Source organism: Charadrius vociferus, unplaced genomic scaffold (genome assembly GCF_000708025.1).
Source record: "Charadrius vociferus isolate BGI_N301 unplaced genomic scaffold, ASM70802v2 scaffold486, whole genome shotgun sequence".
Taxonomy (NCBI): domain Eukaryota; kingdom Metazoa; phylum Chordata; class Aves; order Charadriiformes; family Charadriidae; genus Charadrius; species Charadrius vociferus.
In genome coordinates, this window is record NW_009648965.1 from 87,230 (window position 1) to 107,289 (window position 20,060).

The window sequence follows — 20,060 nt, forward strand, 5'->3', positions numbered from 1 at the left end:
TTTTTTTTTTTTTTTTTTTTTTTTTTTTTTTTTTTTGGTCGCATTGATGTTCAGGAAGGCAGTGTCCTTCTGGAGCACCCGTTCGGGAACTGCCCTGCCCAGCGCCTCCTGGGGTACCCTCCTCCTTGCGCTCCTGGCGTCTTTCCTTTTTCTCTCTCTTTCTTTAAGATTTGAGGGCTGCGGGCTCCTTGCTGGCTTGTTTCCCCTGGGTCGCTCTTACTGAGATTTCCTCTGAGCCTCCAGCAGCTGTGTCCTGCCACCCCTCTTCCCTTCATGTTTCAGAAGAGTGTGGCGCGGAGGTGCCCTTCTCTCTTCCTCTGTGCCGAGTACAGCCTGCTGGGGTCTGGATGAGCAGGTACTGGGTTCCTTCAGGAGCTCCATATCCCAGACATCTGCCCGCTGTTTAAACTGGAGCTGTAATGAATGTGGGGTCCACCTCCATTTTTAGGTCTTGGGCAAGTTTCTTGGGTCCTCCATCAATCTGAGAAGCCAGGACCTTGCATGTCTTGCCTCTGCTTCCTGAATGTCCACACTGGCAGCTTTCTGGGAACCCCGTGAAGCTGGCTGCCAGAAGAGTGCCCCCACTTTCTGTGCCCTGCACACCTTCTCATAAACCACAACAGCTAAGAGAAGACCAAGGATTTGTCTGAATGTGGCTTGACTTGCCTGTGCTGATCCCTGTCACAGCCATGTATTTGCTGTGACCTGTGGTCCCCGAAGATGGAAGTAAGGGTGTCGCACAGGACCTGCTGCCACATCCCCTTGCACTCTCCAAGGTGCTGTCCTGGCCCCTGACTGGGAGGGCAGGGACCCTGGTCCCATGTCGATGGTTCCCTCACACTGGTCCACAATGGCCCTGGTTTGGATTTTAGGAGCCCTCCATGGCTTTTAGGAAACAAAGTTATTTTGTCCCAGCCTGGACTCCCTTATAGCAGTTTGAAGAGAACTGGAGACCGTCTATTGACCGTCTATTTTTAAACCTCTCTGCCTCTCTGCCTTCACCACCACCAGGGCCTTCTTGATGTGTTTTGCTCCATGTTGGCTTGGGGGTGGGGGGTGTACCGCTGTTGCGTTCAGTTCTGTAGAGCAGGAAATCCATCACCCAGGAAGGTGAATGACTATGCATGAGCTCCAGGTGACACCAGTAGCTGTAGTAATAGACTTTCTGGTGTGGGAGAGGGGTAAGGTTGTGTTTCTCAATCTTCAGTTCTCCAAATATCTCACACAACGGGGTTTCAGGATTGTATCATCATACCGCTTCTTTAGTCGGGCAGAATTTGGGTAGGCTCAAATCTTACTCGATGTCTGCCTAAGGCGTTGTGCACCAAAAGCACATGGTTGGGGGGTTGTGCTCACTAGCTGCAGAGGAACATTATTTCTTCCTCTTGCTCCATCTCGTCTCTCCTCATTGAAGGCCCCGTGCTGGCTTTGGAAATACTGAGCCTTATTTTTGTGCTAGCTGGATGCTACCCTATCTCCATTCCTGAGCACACTAGCTGTGGGTGGAGGAGAGAAATTGTGTACCTAACTACAGGGGCTTTAATGACATTACTGTTCTGAGCAGTCTTTTCTAGGCAGGCTTTAGAGAAGCTGTGTTAATCCCAAACATTGCTGTAAAGAGAGAGACAGAGCACTGCCTGGGCAAGACAAGCATGGTGACTCTAGGATGAGGCTCAGAGGCAGGAAGATAATGTGTCTTCAGTCCACCACCACACCTTTGGCGGGGGTTCCTTGCTAGCCCAAGAGCTTTGAACCTACGTTTGCTGCACCTGAGATTTGATACCTTGAAAGACAGGAGCATGACTATTGGAAACAACTTTGGTGCTCCTTGATGTGCATAACAATAATGGAGCTGGACAGTATATGTGGAGCAAGACGTGACTCTCTTCTGACAGCAAGCTCCTTCAAAAACTTCTAGCTAGACAGGAATGAAACCAAGCAAAGCGCAACCTCGTGATGCAAAGGGTGACCTCATGCAATGTGATGGAAGAACTCCAACTTCCATCCTTCCTTATCAGCGCTGGCTGCCTAAGGTTTTGTAAGAATTAGACACAGCATATGGTGCCTGTGGATCTGAGAATGTTACAGAGTTTATTAAACTCAGAAAGGGACCTTGTGAGGACTAGTTCCCACCACTTGCCTCCTGTTTAGAGACTGGACACATCTTGATTCTTGTTCTGCCCTGCTATCTCCATCTTTCAATTTCCCCAGCAGGTGAGTAGCTCTAGGAGAGGGAATATCTCATTCTTATTTCACAGTATGATGTACAAAATGCTCATATGAAGGGAAAGCAATTGTTAAATACCCTTCCTGCTTCCTGAATTGAATACCAGGAGTTAGAAGGGTACAGAGACCTGTTCAAAGAGTCATAAGCCATGCTGACCTAACTCTAGCTGTGGTAGCTGCAGCGAGGATAAACAAGGCAAGAACAAGCCGCCTTCATCATCTCTTTGACAGGCAAGGGTAAATGGAAGCCAGGGGTCACCAGAATGGGATTTAGTCTTTTGTCATTATTTAGTGTTAAACACACCAGTAACAGGGTCATAATATAAATGTTGGGAGATTTTTGCACTTTCCTGCAAGGGAGGGGTCATCATTGTAAGGGGTCACCTATTAGGCAGGTGAAGGATGGAAGGGGCAGTAGGTTGTATTAGCGTATTAAAGTCAATGACTTGAGCTTTCTGTGGGAGAAAAGGAGACTCGAGCAGACAAGGTTCATCGGATAGGTGGATCCCAGGGGTTCGGACCCTTTTTTGGGTTGCTCATGCTGAGTGATGGTTGTGTGGCTGTTGTGTTGGCTGGTTCTGATCCAAGCGTCTGGTGAAAATGAAAGCTGAGGTTTGGCCATCTCCCTTTTTTCTTTCCCTTTTGCTGTAGACATTGTTCGCAGCGACATTGCCCTGGATAAGCAGAAAGGCTGTAAGATCGCCCAGCATCCTGACATAATGTTGGAGCTACAGAGGGAAAAGGCAGCTCAGATGCACTTGGTTTTGTTAAAGGAGCAGTTTTCAAACACATACAGCAACCTCACATTAACAGGTAAGGCTGCAAGACCAGCTCTGGAGCCAGGACCCGGGGCTAGTTCTTGCTAATTCACAGGTGTGTTAAAACCCTCGGGTGCTTCACCTCTGTATGAATCAGCATCTCTCTGGCCGCCTCCGTTTCCTACCAAGATTACTGGGTGCTGGGAGGGAAAGGACCTGCAAGAACTTGTGGTGGACTCATAAGGCCTCTGCAGTTGGCACCTACACAGACACTCCAGATTTGGTGCCCCTGGACAGAATGTTTTCTACAGTCTGACCTAAGCAGAATACCACAGCACGTGAAGTGCTGGAGAAATCTCCCTGCTAACCGTTCACGTCGATGGGGCTGCAGCAATTACTAAATTTGGAGTCCTTTAAGCTGCAGCTGAGTTTTTTTTCTTTCCAGAGCATGCACTTTGTGTGAACCCAGTAAATATTAAAGAGCAAATATAAAGGGATAATGGCCCAGACAGAGATGAGAGGATACTCTTTTTCTGGCAACTGTTTGTATTATCCAGGGAACAGAATCTCAAAGGATGGAGGAGACCGCCACATTTTGGATACACATTTAATGGTGCTTGTAAAGGACTGATGTCTTCAGGCAGTGAGTGGGCAGAAGGATGGGATCCCAGCAGCCAGCAGTGTCCTTTCATAGCTGTTCTCCTTATCACTACAGCTGGATGAGCCACAGACGATGGGAAGGAGGAAGAGACTAATAAATCAAACAAGATCCCCTTCTCCTCTTGCTGGGTGCCTTTCCTGTGAAAGGCAGGGAGGCATCTGATTTTTATGGGAGGGAGGGTCATGTGCTCTGGCTGGGGAGGAGATGGCAAGCCCCGTGGTGGCCCTCCCCTTGCTGCTGGGCTGGGAGAGGCCAGCAGGTCCTGTGCAACCTCCCCCCCATCTGCTGCCATCCCTAATTCAATGTCCAGCCCCTGTCTTTAAGCCAGCAGAGGTCTGTGTCCTCGCCAGGGACAGCAGTGCAATGAGTTCTGGCTCTCCTGGGGACATTGGCTGTGCTGGACCTCTCGGGGACCCCACAGAGGTAGAATGGCAATACCAGGGCTGGCAAAGGGCTCAGCCCTGGGGGGCTGTGGGCATTGGGGCCACAAGCGTGGCTGAATCGCATTATTCCTGAAAGCCCAGCATTTAAATGGGATCCTCAGAGCCGTTTCTCATTCTCTGTAACGTAATCCACTTGGCTGTTTATTCCCAGTACAACTGCTGGAATCAACATTGTCAGCTTTTCCCCTGACAACTTGCTTACTTTCCACTAAACAAACTTCCCTCGAGAAGAGAAGCTGCTCTCCCCTGTCCTCCTTCCCTCGCTGCTTCAAAAAGCTCTCCGGCATTGCTGGCATTTTTTACGGAACCTGCAGAGTAGAGGTGCTACCTGGTTATCAGCTCAGCTCTTAGCCTTTCCAAGTGTGTTTACAGGATAGTTCAGAAGGTTTTAGCTCTAACTCTCCAGGGGGGAGAGAGCGATTTCACTGGAATATTACCCAAAGAAATATTTTAATGTCCTTTAACTCCCTTTGAATGTGAGCAGAGCAACTTCATAATTGTTATGAAGTTTAATCTTTTATTTCATAGGCATAGTCTGAGAACATGGACTCTAGACAGCTAAGCATAATATTTAACTGGAACTCTACTAACTTGTGTAAATATTTCCCTTCACCGTGATGGATCTGGTGTTTGGGGTGGGCAGAGGGGGTTGTACATCTGTTGCAGAAGGGCATTCCTTACCTTCAAAATTCAATCAGTCAGAGTTTGCTTGAGGACTTCTTTTTGTTCTGCACAATGTTTTTGTACAGTGCTGTAGGGAGTCCCCGAATCAGCAGCAAGGTACACGGGGCGAGGTTCAGGAGAAAGGATCCAGACCTGGTTTGGGGAGGGATAGCGACGGACTGAGTTTGGAGGGATGGAGTATCCAGGGGATCCCTGAGAACAGGGTTTCTTTCCTCCCTGGAGCTCTTGGCCTCACGTAGTGCGTGTACTGTGGATGACCCTCAGTATTCAGTGTCCAGCCTAGGCTGGAGGAATATTCCACCCCACGCCTCTGAGGGGGGTCCTACTACTGCTAGTTCCTGCAGCACTTCAGTGATAACAAAGAAATGTACATGGAGTGTCTTGCCCAAAGTCGTGTGAGAATAAAAGTGCTTTAGGATGGGATAGCTCCTCTAGGAGAGCTTGGGAGTAGGAATACTACCGTGAGGCGTCTTTGTTCCTGTGCTACTACTGCTACCACTGTAGTGATTTGCATAGAAAGTCCCCTTCTCTTCCTCCTCCTCCCAGATGACATAGTTATACGAGCAGCTTGAAAGCCTATAGATCAGGCCTCCCACGCTGCCTGCAAGTGTGGGCAAGTGATACTGCCATCAAACTTCCATGCAGTATCCTCATGGCTTTAAGAAAGAAAGCTCTTAGAGTGCAGGGAGTGTGATTCTGCAGTCCCTGTGGCATCAGTGCAAATTGGGGGGCTTTTTCAAATCTATTCACCAGTTGCACATGGTTCCCAGTGTGCTCCTTATCTCAGCGATCTGGCAGGGTTGTGGTTTTGCACTGAGATTTAAGCTGCTCCCAGCAGCAGGTACCTCCAAGGTAAGCGGGTGTCTTAAAATGAAATGTGTTTTCTTGTGCTAAGACACAACTGAGACTGAGTGAAACCAGGCAGTCTTTCTGGCTCTCGTTCCTCCAGGAACACATGTTAGACTCTGGCTCAGGCCACTTCGGTTTCTCTAGGCAAGTATGAGCTTTCCTCGGCTCCTGTCTGCAGGCTTTCTCTTGCGTCTTGCATTTGCTTTCTGTCCATGATCTTTCTAGGCTTACCGAGCCCGCCTCTCTGAGATGAGTGATAGTCTTTGATCTGTGACAGTACTATTTAAATGCTGTAAAACATTTTGAGGCTTATTAATCTTTGCTGCTTCCCCCGTGGTGCTCAGAGATAGGTATCTCGTTTCACAGATCAGCATCTCTGATGCTCTCGGGTGAGCCGGTGGTAGAGCAGGGGGAGAGTGCACAGCATTGCCTGCTCTCCTCTGGGAACCGGCTCGCTCAGCTCAGCCCACGGTGGGAGAGGGGAGGAGGAACAGGAGGAATCTTTCACTAGAAGCACTTTTCTGCTCCTTCCCAGTTGAGTTAGGTGGAGCGAGTGGTGATTCTTTCATGGCTTGTATCAGCGGGAGTAGAAGTTGCAACCATCACAGCAGGCTCCCCTCCTTTGGAGCCCGCAGGAGAAATGTCCAGGTGACAGTAAGGTGATTTTGGAGCCCTGGAGCTGAGGGGTGAATGCACAGCATTGGGCTGGCAGGGGGTGAGGTGTGAGGAGCTGCCCAGGGCGGTGGAGATGCAATGTGAATGCAGGTTGTAGGGAGGGAGATTGTGGAGAGTGGGGTAGCAGCAGGCAGAGCTTTGCTAGATTAAAACCGAAGCCCTCCCTCTGCCGTGCCAGTTTGGGCTGCGTTCATGTACTGCATTTGTACTTTAAGAGAGTGGATATCCGCAGGTTTCTGCACTGTTATTAAGTAAAGCCTATTAAGCCTGATAGAAGAGGGAATTGCTCAGGTCAATAGACGCATGTGAAAAATCTGTCCCCTCCTGTATTAACGTGAAGTGTTAAGTGTAAGTGACCTTCCCAAGGCACAAGGACAAACCATAAATTTGCTTTCAGGAGTTCCTGTCCACAGGAAACAAAATAGTGCCCCACTTCTCATTCTGAAGAGTGGAAAAATGTCTCTTCTTTCTGCTTGAAGCTTCAATGCAGAGTACTGCTCTGCATCAAGAGATGGGTGAAGATGGCTCCCCAGCCTGTCCCACCACACCACATCTGCTCTGAAAAGCTGGTGAGGGGACTGCAGGGTGTGTGGTGGGAAGCCCCCCACCCTGTCACATCATGCCTCTAAAGGCAGTGGTTAAGGGAGGAGACCCTCCCCACAGGGTACATGATGCTCCCAGTTGTTCCTCTGAGGTCCCACCCTGCTTGAGGTTGTTAGCGGAAAGTCTGTTCCAGCTGCACTGAGAGAGACCTGGGGGATTAAAATCAGGTGGGAGCTGCTAGGAACAGAGTTGAGAGCTGCCGAAGAGTGCATTTCACTGTCTCTGCCCAACGTTGTAATCAGGTGTTTTACATTGGCATCCCATTACCCCCTGTTAAGGTCATTTAATAAACTCTGCCGTAAGGGCAGTTGTGAGCTCTTTGTGAGGCTTTCCTTGCAAGAGGTCACTTCTGGAGATGGTAGCAGCCAGGTAGAGACACTCTTCATCCCAGGTAAGTGATATGGGTGCGCAAAGCGACGGTGGGCATATCTCAGCTTTTCTAAGTGGGGATGCACAATGGCGGTATGAGTGGGAACGAATCGGATCGTGCAGGAACAGAAGTGTGTGTGTGGCTACTGCAGAACAGTCATGCATGGGGTGGCATGGATCAAGGATAAGGACAGTGTGTCTCTGTGGAGAGCTTGCAAGAGAGAAACTCCCCCACAGAAATTTGGTTTTCTCCTCTCCCCTGAAGACAGTGAGAGCGGCAGTCATGCTTGTTCCTTGGCAGGGAATCACACAGCTCAGGTCAAGCACCTGTGACATTTGTGTTTCCTGCACTTGTGAACCTCCCCCGGTGAATGCTGCGAGGTTTGTGAGATGGTGGTCCTGGAGTAGGACATGTCTGCAGGGCCTGGGACCTGTCCTGTGCGGCGCTGGGTCTGGAGGGGGCTGTGGCTCGGAGACCCCCCTTGAGCGGAGAACAGGGCACAGGACTGGCTGTGCTTTCGGTGCCTGTGCTGCCGGGCAGAACGGCTGCTCTGCTTGTTTTTGCTGGAATTTTCCCCAGTTATATGGTTTTATCGCTAGTTATAGCTAACTCCATGGGGCTGAAGGGGGGACCACCTTGTGAGATGGGACCTGGGAGGGTTGTTGCAGAGGTAAGTGCAGCTTCCTTGCCTTTTTGGCACCTTATTTGGGATCAGCAGCCTAAACGTGCTGTGGTCTGCACAGCAGTGATACCTATCATAGCTGTTTTACTGGGTGCTGCACAGGGGTGGTCCGCACTGTGCTTGCTCTCCAGCTTTCCTTCAAGGAGAGTGCGCTCGCTCTGGGGCTTTGCAACAGGCCTGCGAGTAGCTTTTGGATCAGGCTATTTGCCCTTCTGTCCATGGCGGCCCATTACGTTATACATGTTTTCCAGAGCGCTGTACAAAATAGATCTGAAAAGGACCTCAAGAGGGCATCTTCTAGCCTTTTCCGTGACAAATCAGCTGTACCTGGACTCTGCTTGGGGAAAGGTGCATAAGGAGAGGCGATACCTTCTATGTGACCAGCTGATGCAGTTGGAAAAACAGAGAAACTTTGGGGGGCTTGAACCCTTTGTCAAGGCTGAAGAATAAAAAGCAGCATTCAAAGCTAAATATACAGTGAAAATAATTTCCCTGAGTTTGTCTCCTTGATTAGCACAACTGGGGTGCAAGCAAGGGGAAGACAATAATGTCATCAGCTCCCACGGGAAAGAGAGAGGGAGAGAAAATTGCTGTGAAACACTGGGGGGCTTCCTAGGAGGAAAGGACCAGAAAAATTGTAATAAGTTGTTAAAACAATGACTGTTCTGAGCCCATAGTTAATGACCAGCAGAGTTGCTGGGTCCATTTTGAGGATGGTTTGCAGGTGTCTTCTGAGACCTTGGGATCAGAACTGAAGGGGCGGTGCTGGGAAAAATAAACTGTGAAAAACAATCTCTTATAGCTGAGTATTTTTGTGCCGTTATCAGTTGCTCGTATGAGCTCATTCTGAAGCAAAGTGGCTGTTTGTTTTTACTACACAGCTTTCTGAGGGTGTTTGGCGCGTAGCTGAAATATATTGCGTTCCTGGGCATGTCTTTGTAAAGCCAGCAGGTTGTTGGGGTTTAGCAGCTGGGCACCAGCATTGCCCAGGTTGTCGGGACATCACTGTTAACTGATTCAAATGATGTGGTTTTATTCTTGTTCTTAAACCTCCTGTGGTGGGAGAGATGTACCCTCCCTCAGCAACTGGCTCCAGGGCGCAATTGTCTATATCATTATGGAGTTGGTGTTCTTAAAATCTCTTGCTTCAGTTTAAGCCCATTACGACATGTCCTTTCCCCGTGGACATGGAGAGCAGCTTACAGCACTCCTTTCCTCTTTGCAAAAATCTTTTACATATTTGAGGCTTGTTATCATGTCTCCCCAAAGACTTTTTTTCTCTACGCTGAACAACTGCCTTTCTTTTGCTCTTTCCTCATGGCCATGTTATTTTCAAGTTGAATGACACATGCATGGTTGATTCTGCCTCTTGAGGTCCCTTTCAACCCTCTTTAAATTTTTTTGTGCTTCTGTGTTTTGTTGGAGTCCCTTGGGCTCTCTCCACTTGGTCTGGGCTGGTTTTGAAGTGTGTTGCCTTGAAATGAGCCCAGCACTATGGCCGAGGCCTTTCTTGACTGAGAAGAGCAGCGGGGTTATTTCCCCGTATCTCATCCGTGACACTCCTGTCTGTATACCCCTGCATAATCATGGAATATTTTTTTTTTTTTGGGTACAGGATTGCTTGTTCATGCCTGCACTTTTGTGTACCATTTTCCAGCCAGCTCTGCGTTCCCTGTATGGAATTTCATCTAGACTCTATTTTCCTAATCTGCTAATTAAAATGTTACACAAAACTGGAGGGTAAAGCCTTGTGAAAGTAAAGGTATAGAACATCTGTTGCCTCTGTCTTGCGTGCGAAACTCTTTTGCTCAGTCAAAGAGAAGGCAGGTTGGCTTCACGTGGCGGGGCTATTGCTTCCAGCCCTTCCTTGTGGATGGATTTTTTAATTTTTTTAATTTTTATTTTTTCCAAGGATTGAAGTTATGTTGACTGGCCTGCAATTTCCTTGAGTTTTCAACCTGTTGAAAATAGCCACTGTATTTGCCCTTTTCTAGTCTTTTGAAACGTCATTTGTCTTCCAGAAATTCCCAGAGGTAGTTCCTGATGGACCTCAGCCTATCTGACAACATCAAACTCCAGTAATCTTCATTCTGCTCATATGCTACTATGCCTTATGCGTCTACTCTGCTGCTTTTAATTGCATTAACTTTGCGGTCTTAGCTATCCTTTTTCATGAAGTCTGACCCAACAAAAGCATTAAATGCTTCAGCTTTGTCTCCGCAACTCTGTGAGTTGTTGGCTATTGTGAAATTGTGTCCCAATTTATACCTCTTTGCTTCCCGAGACAGCTGCAAGCCAAACCCCTGGGATCCCCCGCCTCCTCTTAACCTAATTAGTAGTTTTACAACTTGTTTTGTGCTGACAGCGTGTGTGTGTGTGAGAGAGGTCATGAAGGTGAATCTCTTTTTCAGGTGACACTCTCTAGTCTGTTAAGCAACACTTTGGCTTTCTCATTATCTGATTTAGTTATTGCTTTTGTAACTGTAGGGAACATGGCTTCTTATGACGTGTTCAGTATTTATTAAATTCAATTTACTGTCCAATTTAACTAGTCTCACAAGAGAAGATATTTTACAAATTGTGTATCTTAAAATTAGCAATTATACGTACATTATAATATGTAATGTCATTACCAGAACTAGCCGGTTCTGGGTGCCGTGTAGAGAATAAAGAAAACACATAAACCTAACAGAAAACAGATTTCGGTGGAAGGGGGGGAGGGCTGACACGCACTAACAGCTTTGGAAGAGCTTGTGGCGTGTTCAGTGGCATAAACCAATCTATTAACCTTTTCTCCTTGCTCAGGAGGTGATGAACTCTTTGGTCTGTCTCTTCCCACCGATGTAGTTATCAAATGTCTCCTCGTTACCGCCGGCGATCCCTGCTGCGAGCGGTTTCTGTGGAACACTTGGCTCTTTCGCTCTGTCCCTCTCTGCCGCTGCCATTGCTTTGTGCTCATCCGTATCGCCCTGATGGAGTTTCCATTTCTCCTTCGTGTGCCGCAAGCCGGGGAGGAGCCAGTGATTCACCCCTATCCTACCCCTGTGCTGAGATAACTTGCATTTGTTCCCTTATCTTGCCGTGTGTTTACAAAACACCATCTTTCCTGAACTCCCTTTTCCTTCTGCGCAAAACCTCCCTTGCCAACCCTCTGAGTTTACTAAAGCCTCCGTCCTTACGCTGCACCGCTTTTACCCTGCTGCTGTTTTCCCTTCGCTTCCTAATGAGCACAAACACTCGTTTCTAGCTCCCTTGCCCACGGTGCTTTTCACCTTCGTGTTTTTTCCCGTTTTTTCTCTGCTGATGGGAGTCAAACCTTGAGCAGCCTCCTTCCTAGTTTTGTTCCTGTCTCTTTCACAATTTTTTTTTTTTTCTTCTCAGCGCATTCCAGGAACTTGATGCAAAGCTGTGTCTGATGTCTTCCTTTCCCAGCAAATGTGTGGGCAGTTAAAGGTCCCTAATTACCAGCGAGTTCTGTGTTTCAGATGCTCCCAATAAGCCTGTGCTTCTGATCTCCCTGATTTTGTAGCCTAGAGCAGACCCCCAGTGTGCCAGTGTCTGGGCTCCTTCCACTCTTACGTTACACAGAGGTTTTTATACCTGCCCTTTGTACTACTGAATTTCACCCCCTGCTTCTATGCCAGGCCCCGAAATCATCCAGACCTTTTTCCTGTGATGTTTCTCATCCTCTGCTGTGCTGATGATAATTTTCCTCTTTGTCAGCATCGTGCTTAACTTTGACTCGCGGCCCCTGGAGCTTACTTTGCCTCTCGCCATTGGGTTAGAAACCCCCTCTCCCCCCACGATAATGTCACGCCTGCGAGCAGCAGTTGAGTCTGACGGGTTTTCCTCTTTCATAAGCTGGATAGATTTGGCTCCTTAAGCTTCACTTTGCCAAAGTCCCTTCGTAGCTCCTCCTTTGTCCTGTGGCCATGCAGGACGGACTTTTCCATCCTTGGAGATACAAGCTCTGTATTGTTTTCCCGTACGTGTATTATCTTGCGCTTGGCTGAATTAAAGCACGCTTGGTTGGATGGTGGCCATTTAGCCATACAAATTGGATCGCAGGGTAAACGGGGGCTGTTTTGTTCGTTATTTACTAACCTACGTTTGTGCTATCTGCAGGCTGCCTCTAAGGACCTTATATTTATCTAAATGATTGGTAAAAACACTGCATCCTGTGGGATGGGAAACAGGCGATGGATACGTTTTTGTCTCATCAGCCACTTCTATCCATCTAGTTACGCCAAATTATTTCTATTAAGGCAAGTTCTTAAATCAAGCTGTAACATCAGTTAGACAGGATTTAATTCTGTACAACATATGTTGGCTGGTAATTAGCTGAGACATGAATATAATGAATTATTGGTAGATTCTCATATTGGCTTTTAATTACTTTGTCTAGGTCTGCTGTCAGGCTGACTGGCTGTCGCTCCCTAGGTCAGCTAGTCTTGCCTAAGCACCAGCACGGGGTTAGGGCTCTCCTACCCTTCTAGAATTACTTGGCATTCCAAGATTTATTAAAAATTAGCATCAGCAGGTCAGAGATCTCTTTAGCGCACTTGGAGGTGCAAATTATCCAGGGTGGGTGATTTAACAGTGTTTATCTAAAGCAGATGTTATCTAATACATCTCTTGGTCATTAGTAAACTGTGAAGTACATCATCGTCTTATGAGGAGTTCATAATCGTAGCTTTTTCCCAAATACAGAGTGTACATATTTGTATCCTTGTAATTACATTGGTGATTTTACCGTGTGCACAAAATAATCTGTCTATGTCTCTGTTCACATTTACCTTCTTTCCTCTATACTTAAATTCCCTCTATTAACCCAGCAAGGCATGAATTTTTCCATCATGCTTTTTTAAAATACTTTATTAATTTTCTACACCTTGTAATTTGCAGTTGGTTGCTCTTTCTTTACCTTTGCAATCATAGTTTATATTGTTTTCTGTTATTGCTCTCTGTACCACTGCATAAGGATGGGTTTCCAGACAAAATCCCCTTCCATCGTGGTGGTGGAACATCCTGATTTTGGCCGCCTAAAATCAAGCTTAAAAAAAAAAAAGCTTTAAATGTTCTTTTGAATTCTTTTGTCCAGTGCTTTCTTCCCAATAATTTAATTAGATAATTTTTCTCTGCCTGGAGAAGTTGAAGCACCTTGTGTATGTATTTCTGACTGGGATTAGTGTCCCACTAGCTTTTCTCAGATACAGGCTTTGAGAAGGTGGCTGCCGATACGGACAGAGCAGGGAACTTCGTGTCTGGTGAGTTCTCTGCATTTTTTTTTAAAATTTCTTAGCAAATGGTGACATAGCAACAAATTTTGCTGCGGTTGGAGGAGTAGGGCCAGCTTTGACGCTCCAGCCACCATCCCTATGTGTTTGCTCCCTGTGAAAAAATAACAGGAATGGTTATTTATGTGCCGCTGGGAAGCTCGCAGCCGGGAATGAGGGATGTGTGTCTGTGGTGTGCAGGATACATCTCGGCCAGACCCGCGCTTTGTGGTTGGGCTAACTCATGGAGAAAACAGAGAGGAGAGGGGAGAGGTGGGGTTGGTAAGCCTGGCTTGGCGGGGAGCAATGGGGATAATCTCTGCGGCCGGACCCTGGCTCCTGCCTGCACCGCTGCTCGGTGGGGGCACTGCCTGCTGGTGGGAACGCAGTGTGGTTCCCGAGGCTTGTTCTCCGGTTGCTCCCTCTAACCCCTTTTCCATCTGTCCGTTCATTTATTATTTACCGCTTTCTCTTGCTCTTTTCTTCGTTAGCTGGTTCCTGATGCTCCTGGCTCAGGAAGGGGCTTTCTTATGGGGAAGACGAGGGCAGCAGCAAACACCGCTGTACTGCTGCTCTGCCAGCCCTCCTTGTCACGGGGACAGGAGCGTGTGGCAAGCGCAGTTAATTACATTAGTTAACACTTTTTCAAGATGAGAAAAGGGTCGGAATCCTGGAAATAAGAGGATCACAGTCCCACATGCAGTCTATGCTCTGCTTTTTCAGAGGCTTGTGCTGGGGATGGATACGCTGGGTGGGAGAGTAATGTGAGAGCCTGTGGAAATGCATGCTTTGTGCAGCTAAAAGTGGTGTGGGGAGGAGCGAGGTTACAAGGTGTTCAAAAGAAATTTTGGATCTCTTTTTACTTCATTAAGTTTTATATTGGGTTGCTGTGCCAAGAGACACAATCATTGACTTTCTTAAAGAAATTAAAAACTTCATGAATTTAAATACTCCCCCCCTCCCCCGAAAAGGTGCCAAAAGCAAAGGTTTTGTAGGAGAAACTGAAACCAGTTCAAATATAATTCTATTAACTAATTAGGGGAACCCTGGAAATAGGGCTGAGTCTCGCAAGCCTTTTTTCTTCTCTTTGCTGGGGCACTCCAAGAATCGGATCACCTGGGGAAAGCATGTTTAAGAAATACCAGATGGTCTCTGCGATGCTCCAGCTGTGGACAATCACTCCCAGCCAGGCAATCCGCCTTGCTGTCGAAGCCCTCTAAAACTGTGCTGCCCATTTGTCATGCTTCTCCAATTGCAGCGCTCTGGATAGCTTCTTTTCTCCTTGTCTGGCTCTTCCTTTCCAGTTTTTATCACCCACCCCCTCCATGAGCTAATGTAGTAACATCCCTTCATTGGCTATAAATCCATTGAAGAGCCATATATAAAATATTACTTTGTTAGGGAAGATTGGGAAACATCTGTTTTTTACCCATAAGAGTCAGTCTCTACTTGTCTCGTATGACGATGCGACTATTTATATATTTGTAAAGTAAAAAGAAGGAGAGGAAGATGGGAATCCTAGAAACAATTCGAGTGGAGCCTCTAAATGGAGGAAACTGATTCAGCTCTGGGACTTGTTTGGAGGCTAATGCTTGCAGGGGGCACAGGCCAAGAAATGGCTAAGCTGTCTGACAAACTAACAGTGGTACCAACTGCAGAAGGTCCTTCTGGAAACCTTTTGATCTTGTATAGCTGTTCCTCGGTGCTCCCCGGCACATACTCACCCGGGAAAGCTGTGCGTCTAAACCATTATGAACTACTTACCACACAAAACAGGAACCTGGGAACAGTGACCGATCCATAGATCAGTAGGAGACTATAACCATAGGGGTGTACACGCATAGCAGCAAAAGTATGTGCCTATGGAGGCTTTGCATTTAGGTGGGAGTGCCAGGGCATGGTGTCTGAGCCTGCTGGCAAGAACTGCCTCTTGCCCAACCTGTCTTTCAGAGCTGCCTGCTCTTAACCTATGTTTCCATTCCCTTGTGGGACAAGGGTGTTGGTGTCTGTGAGCGTGTGCCTGGGGAGGGCTGGCTCTGGGTACCCCAAAGCAGCGGTGGTGCAAGGGCAGGATGCTGGGGGTGTATCGTGCCTGCCATGGAGCATGATGTGAGAGCTTAGGGGGATACGGTGCCTCTGGGGTTGGTGTGGGAAGGTTGTGCCAAAGAGTGAGCCAGGCTTGGGACACTTTGTTTCAGGCTGCTGGCATGAGCCATGGGGTGGGATGCTCTGTCAGCCATGCTGAGGTTGCAAGGAATGAGTCTGAGGAGGGCGCTTGGGAGCAAACAAGGGGGGATGCTGTGTGGGGTGAGCTGGGAAGGCAGGGAGGATGCGCCTCCAGAAGGCTGCCTGTGGCTCTGGGTACCTCACCTGCGAGGCAGCTGCTCTGCTGGTCTCTGAGCCCCTCAGCAGATGAACGCGGAATAAGGAAAAGGAAATTTCAGTGCTTGTGTGCAGGTAGTGGCAGGGTTTGCCAGGTGACCCGTGCCACAGCTGCTCTCCGTGCCCTGTGAGGCTGGAATATAGGAACAAAGCGCCGGAGCTGCTACTGATGGATGCTGTTCCATGCAGCCATCCGTTCCTGGCTGGGTTCAGTGCCCTCAGCCTGCCCCTTTGCACAAACATGAGATCCTGCTCTCAGTTCTCCTCTCCTCAGAGTTACAGGTTGGTGTGTTGGTTTGTATCCAGCATGCCTATCTGAGGTGGGGAATGCCCTGGAGGAGACCTCTTCCCTCCCTCTGCCAGTCAGCCTTGCGCATCCCACGTGGCCTCCAAGATGGATGGCTGCCTGCTCTTCTCAGCCTGCCCGAAACCAAACTCCGCGTGTGTCTCCCCTGCTGAGCCCGCTCATGCCTTTCTTCGGGGCTGTGGTTGACAGCTGCATCTTCCCTGCGGCCTCGCAACGCGCTCGCGCTGCTCCCTCTCCCCTTCTCCCACGCACTAGCTGCTGTGCTGCCGTCCCCTCCTGCCCCGCGGGCGCTCAGCATGTTCTGATGGTTATCTGCCCTCGCGGCCCTTCAGTTTGGCTTTTGCAGCTTTTCCTCTCCTAAGCTCCCTCTTGTTCTCCCTCCCATGGTGCTATGGCAGCCTTTCCTGCTAATCAGACCTTCAGCCTTCTTTTCCTCCCTCCACCTGGTCCACTGGCCAGCAAGTGTCAAGCTGTGTTTCAGCCCCCTCAGGCATGGGTAAAAGCTCCCAAAGCCCCACACGACACCCACCTCCACCTGGTGCAGCTCCCCTGTAATGCTGGTGGCAAGTGAAAGGTTATTTTTAAATGGTAAGATATTAAATGGATGTGGCTGCTTTAACACCTGCCATATCTTCGTCCTCTCTGTGCCAAAGCCTTCACTCATCTTGCACATGTCAGGGGACCCGTGTAAAATCTGCTGCTTGGTGTTGGCCAACTCCTGCGGCAGCAAGCGCTGTACGGCTCTGAGCGTGGAAACAGCGTCTGATGATTTCACAGGTGAACACACATTCGTGTGTTTTGATGCTGAATGTAAATTTGGACTTGACAGGATAGGCTAAATTTGTGCGCTGGAAGCAGATAATGAAAAAGGAGTTGGAGATGTTGCAAACAGCTGGACGGGCATGAGCCATGTGAGCAGAGCAGCAGCTGGAGGACAGGCACAGCCGGAGCCCTCTGACGGTCAATGGGAAGTTCGGATGTTGGAAATGGTATTAGTGAGGCAGCGTTGGGCACCATGTCCAGTTCTCTTGTCTGTTTTAACAGAGAAAAGATGCTGTGTAGTTGGAAAAGATTCAGAAAAGAGCAATAAATGTGACCAAATCCTGGAACTATGGAGGTAAAGACAAGGTTTTAGTAAGATTCGTCTACATAGGGGAAATTAAAAAGTAACTTGATCATAATGTGCAAGTGCCAACAAGGGGAAGAAAAAGTTCAGAGCAAATAGCTCGAAATGTTAGCAAAGAAAGGCACAAAGAGAAGCTATGATTTAGAGCCTAATGCAAGACAACCTTGGGCTAATAATGTGCAGATTTATAATGCTGAGAATAAAAGTTGGGATGTTGCTACCTCGGTATGAGGTGGATTAAGAGCCACTGTCAGCCTGAAAACCAGACTCCTGCTGCAACTGTTTCGGACAGAAGTTACGGATTTTGTGTAGTAATTACTGCGTCAGATCCTCTAACTCTTGTCAAGCAGGAAGCAAAGCTGTGTTATATTAATGGTCTTTTCCATCCTTATAATCTGAATAAATGCGTAACACGAGCATTGTGCCTTCTAGAGAACAGGCGATGGCAGGAATTAATTGCTCCCTGAAACCAAACTGAATTTGTTACCCTTTGCCAGTAACTTGGCCAAACGGACCTTTCTCTCTACTGGGAGCAAACTACAGGCTACAGTTCTGTACTGGTTAAGAGACAACCTGAACTTAGCCCCTGCTTAGGCCAGAACCTGCCCGGCCTTGGTCTGACATGCATTGGTACTAGAGGAAAGATGAAGTTTAGGTCAGGTTTTTTTGGCCAGAGGTGGCTGAATTTAGGCAAGCTTAGTGGCTTCTCCTTGCCATAACCACCACCAGGGAGGAGCTGATGTGCGCTGACCAGGACAGCGGGGCAGTCTTCGCTCCCTGCCACCAAATCCTTCCCCGAAACAAACCCCAGAGACTAACCAGCTGAAATGGAAGAGCTTCCCCAGGAGGGCCCTGTGTTTGATACAGTAGTCTTTATTTTCCTGCTTTATTTTAAAGCTTGTTCATCCTGAAAAAAAAAAAAAAAAGATTTAGCAGATATTTCATTGAATAAACGTCGTAGAGCTACTTCTGAACTTTGGTGTCCAAAAGTTCATTTATGATCTTGCTGTACATAAATTCCCAGATCTAGGATTTTGACACAGAAATAGTCTTCATTTGATAGAATGTTACAAATTCAAGTTTCAGAGATTATCCTCTTGAGCCATCTCTGTGGTGTTTGGCACCACGACAAGTCATTAGTCAATCCTGAAATAGTCATCAAGCAGAGAAACAGCTTATTTTATATACTGTTTCTTAGAGAGTTAAATATTTCCACATATTCAGGCTCTGATTGGAGTCTTGGCCCCTTTCCAAATGTTCAACCTGTAAAGATATTTGAGAACCCCAGGACTTAGGCTCTTTCCAAAAAATGATAGATTTCACTTGAATTTTCACAAATGGAAAACCACAACTCCCCATAGCTGCAAAGAAGCAGCTGTCATACCAGGTACGGAGTATGAGAAAACACTTTCTAAAAGCTTCAGGGACTTCCCATTATCTGGAAGTTTTTAGTGCTCTTAAAATTTGTGAAGAAAACAGCGTGTTTTTTTCCGGCACAGTGTTGCCTCAGATAATCGGCTGCACCTGTTTGGAAGTGGCGCTTCACGTTGTTCCCTTATACAGACCCTTGCACGTGTTTTTGTTAATTTTTCCTAGAAACCCAAGTGTCAACAAATTGGAGCCCCTGCATTGCAACTCTGTGCAAAATCCAAAATTGGTGTGTTTCTGAGCACTTTTGCTGTGGAAGGTCTGTGGTCTGAGTGACTGAATTGGCTTTGGAGTTTGGAAGTTGAGATCCTGGGATGCAAGGATGCAGGCAAAAAGCTACTGAAGAAATCAGTAGCTCCAAATTAGCAGCTCCAGATCTAAAGTTCTGCTGCTTCTTGTTGTTGTTGCGGCTCTTCACTTTAAAAAAAAAAAATTAAAAAAAGGCAATTTTCCAATTCAGAAATTGAGATGGATTTTGGTAATGGGCTTTCAGGAAGGGTTAATTTTTGGTGCTCATCAGTGCAGAGATGCAGGATGAGAATTTGGGAAATGAGGAGTTAAGTCATGATGATGTAAATCATTGTTCTGCATTTAAAATAATAGCGCTCGGGTAATTCTGATCTTGGGGCTTCTGCTTTTATTGGCTGAGAGGTTGCCAAAACATGTGTGTGTTGTTCTGAATTGGTAAATTATTCCTATTTATAGGACAGGTGTCTTCTGATGTCCTGAGTTCAGTCTGTTCTGTAATCCCAGATCCTGTTTCTGATCTACATTTAATAATGTGTGACAGAAGAAGATAGGAACCTTGCAGACCAAATCAGGCTAGGAATGTTTTGAATTTAACTCTGCCCAGTTCTGTCCGCTTGTTATGCAGGGTATCTTTTCATAAGGGACTTGCCCTTCTAAAATTCATTTTTGGACTTATTTTTTCTTTCTGAAACATGCTGTCTTTTGGCTTGTTTGCATGCAGCCTGAAGGCTTCCTTTGCACTGACTCGAGGAAAAATACTTTCCTACGTATATTATTTTTTACATATGTTAATTTTCTAATGCAGGAGCTGCAGCAGGGAAGGGCTACAGGGAGGGATGTGGTGGCAGGAGCAGAGTTGAGGTGTATGTGATGGCAGCCATGGAAAAAAAACCCAACCTTTTGTTTCCACGAACATCTAAATTAAATAGTTCTTTACAGCTATTGGTTTGGGCTATGCAGTATCATTGAACAGAGGGTTGGGTTAATTGCAGTTAGTTATGCTACTGATTTGGTGACTATTTCCTGTAATTTTGTGAGCTGGTGGTGAAAATGAAGACAGACCCCGTTATCGCTGTACTGATGCTTCTGCTCTGGTCGTTATAGTGCATTTTGAAAATTATTATGAAAAAAAAAAAAAGCACCCTCACAGCTTGAAGTGAATGTGGAGCCAACAGCAGTGTTTGATAAGGGGGAAGCAAAAATATGACGGAGCTCCTCTTCTAGAGAGGAGTGTCGGCTTTGAAGCTGGGGGTTCAAAAGAGGTGCAGGCTGTTGGGGTGAGGGAGAGAACTGGAGGTTCACAGGCAGGGGAAGCTCTTGAGATGCCTAATTAAAGGGAAG

The 20,060-nt window shown here is 47.3% G+C and overlaps 1 protein-coding gene across 1 annotated transcript in view; it reads left to right on the top strand.

Annotated features, from left to right (window-relative positions):
• LOC104288816 (Hermansky-Pudlak syndrome 1 protein homolog) overlaps positions 1-20,060 on the top strand; it is a 118,537-nt gene that overhangs the window by 10,441 nt on the left and 88,036 nt on the right. Inside the window, exon 3 of the mRNA XM_009887688.1 lies at positions 2,878-3,039. Coding sequence (XP_009885990.1) covers positions 2,878-3,039 — 162 coding nt within the window. The remainder of the gene's footprint in view (positions 1-2,877; positions 3,040-20,060) is intronic.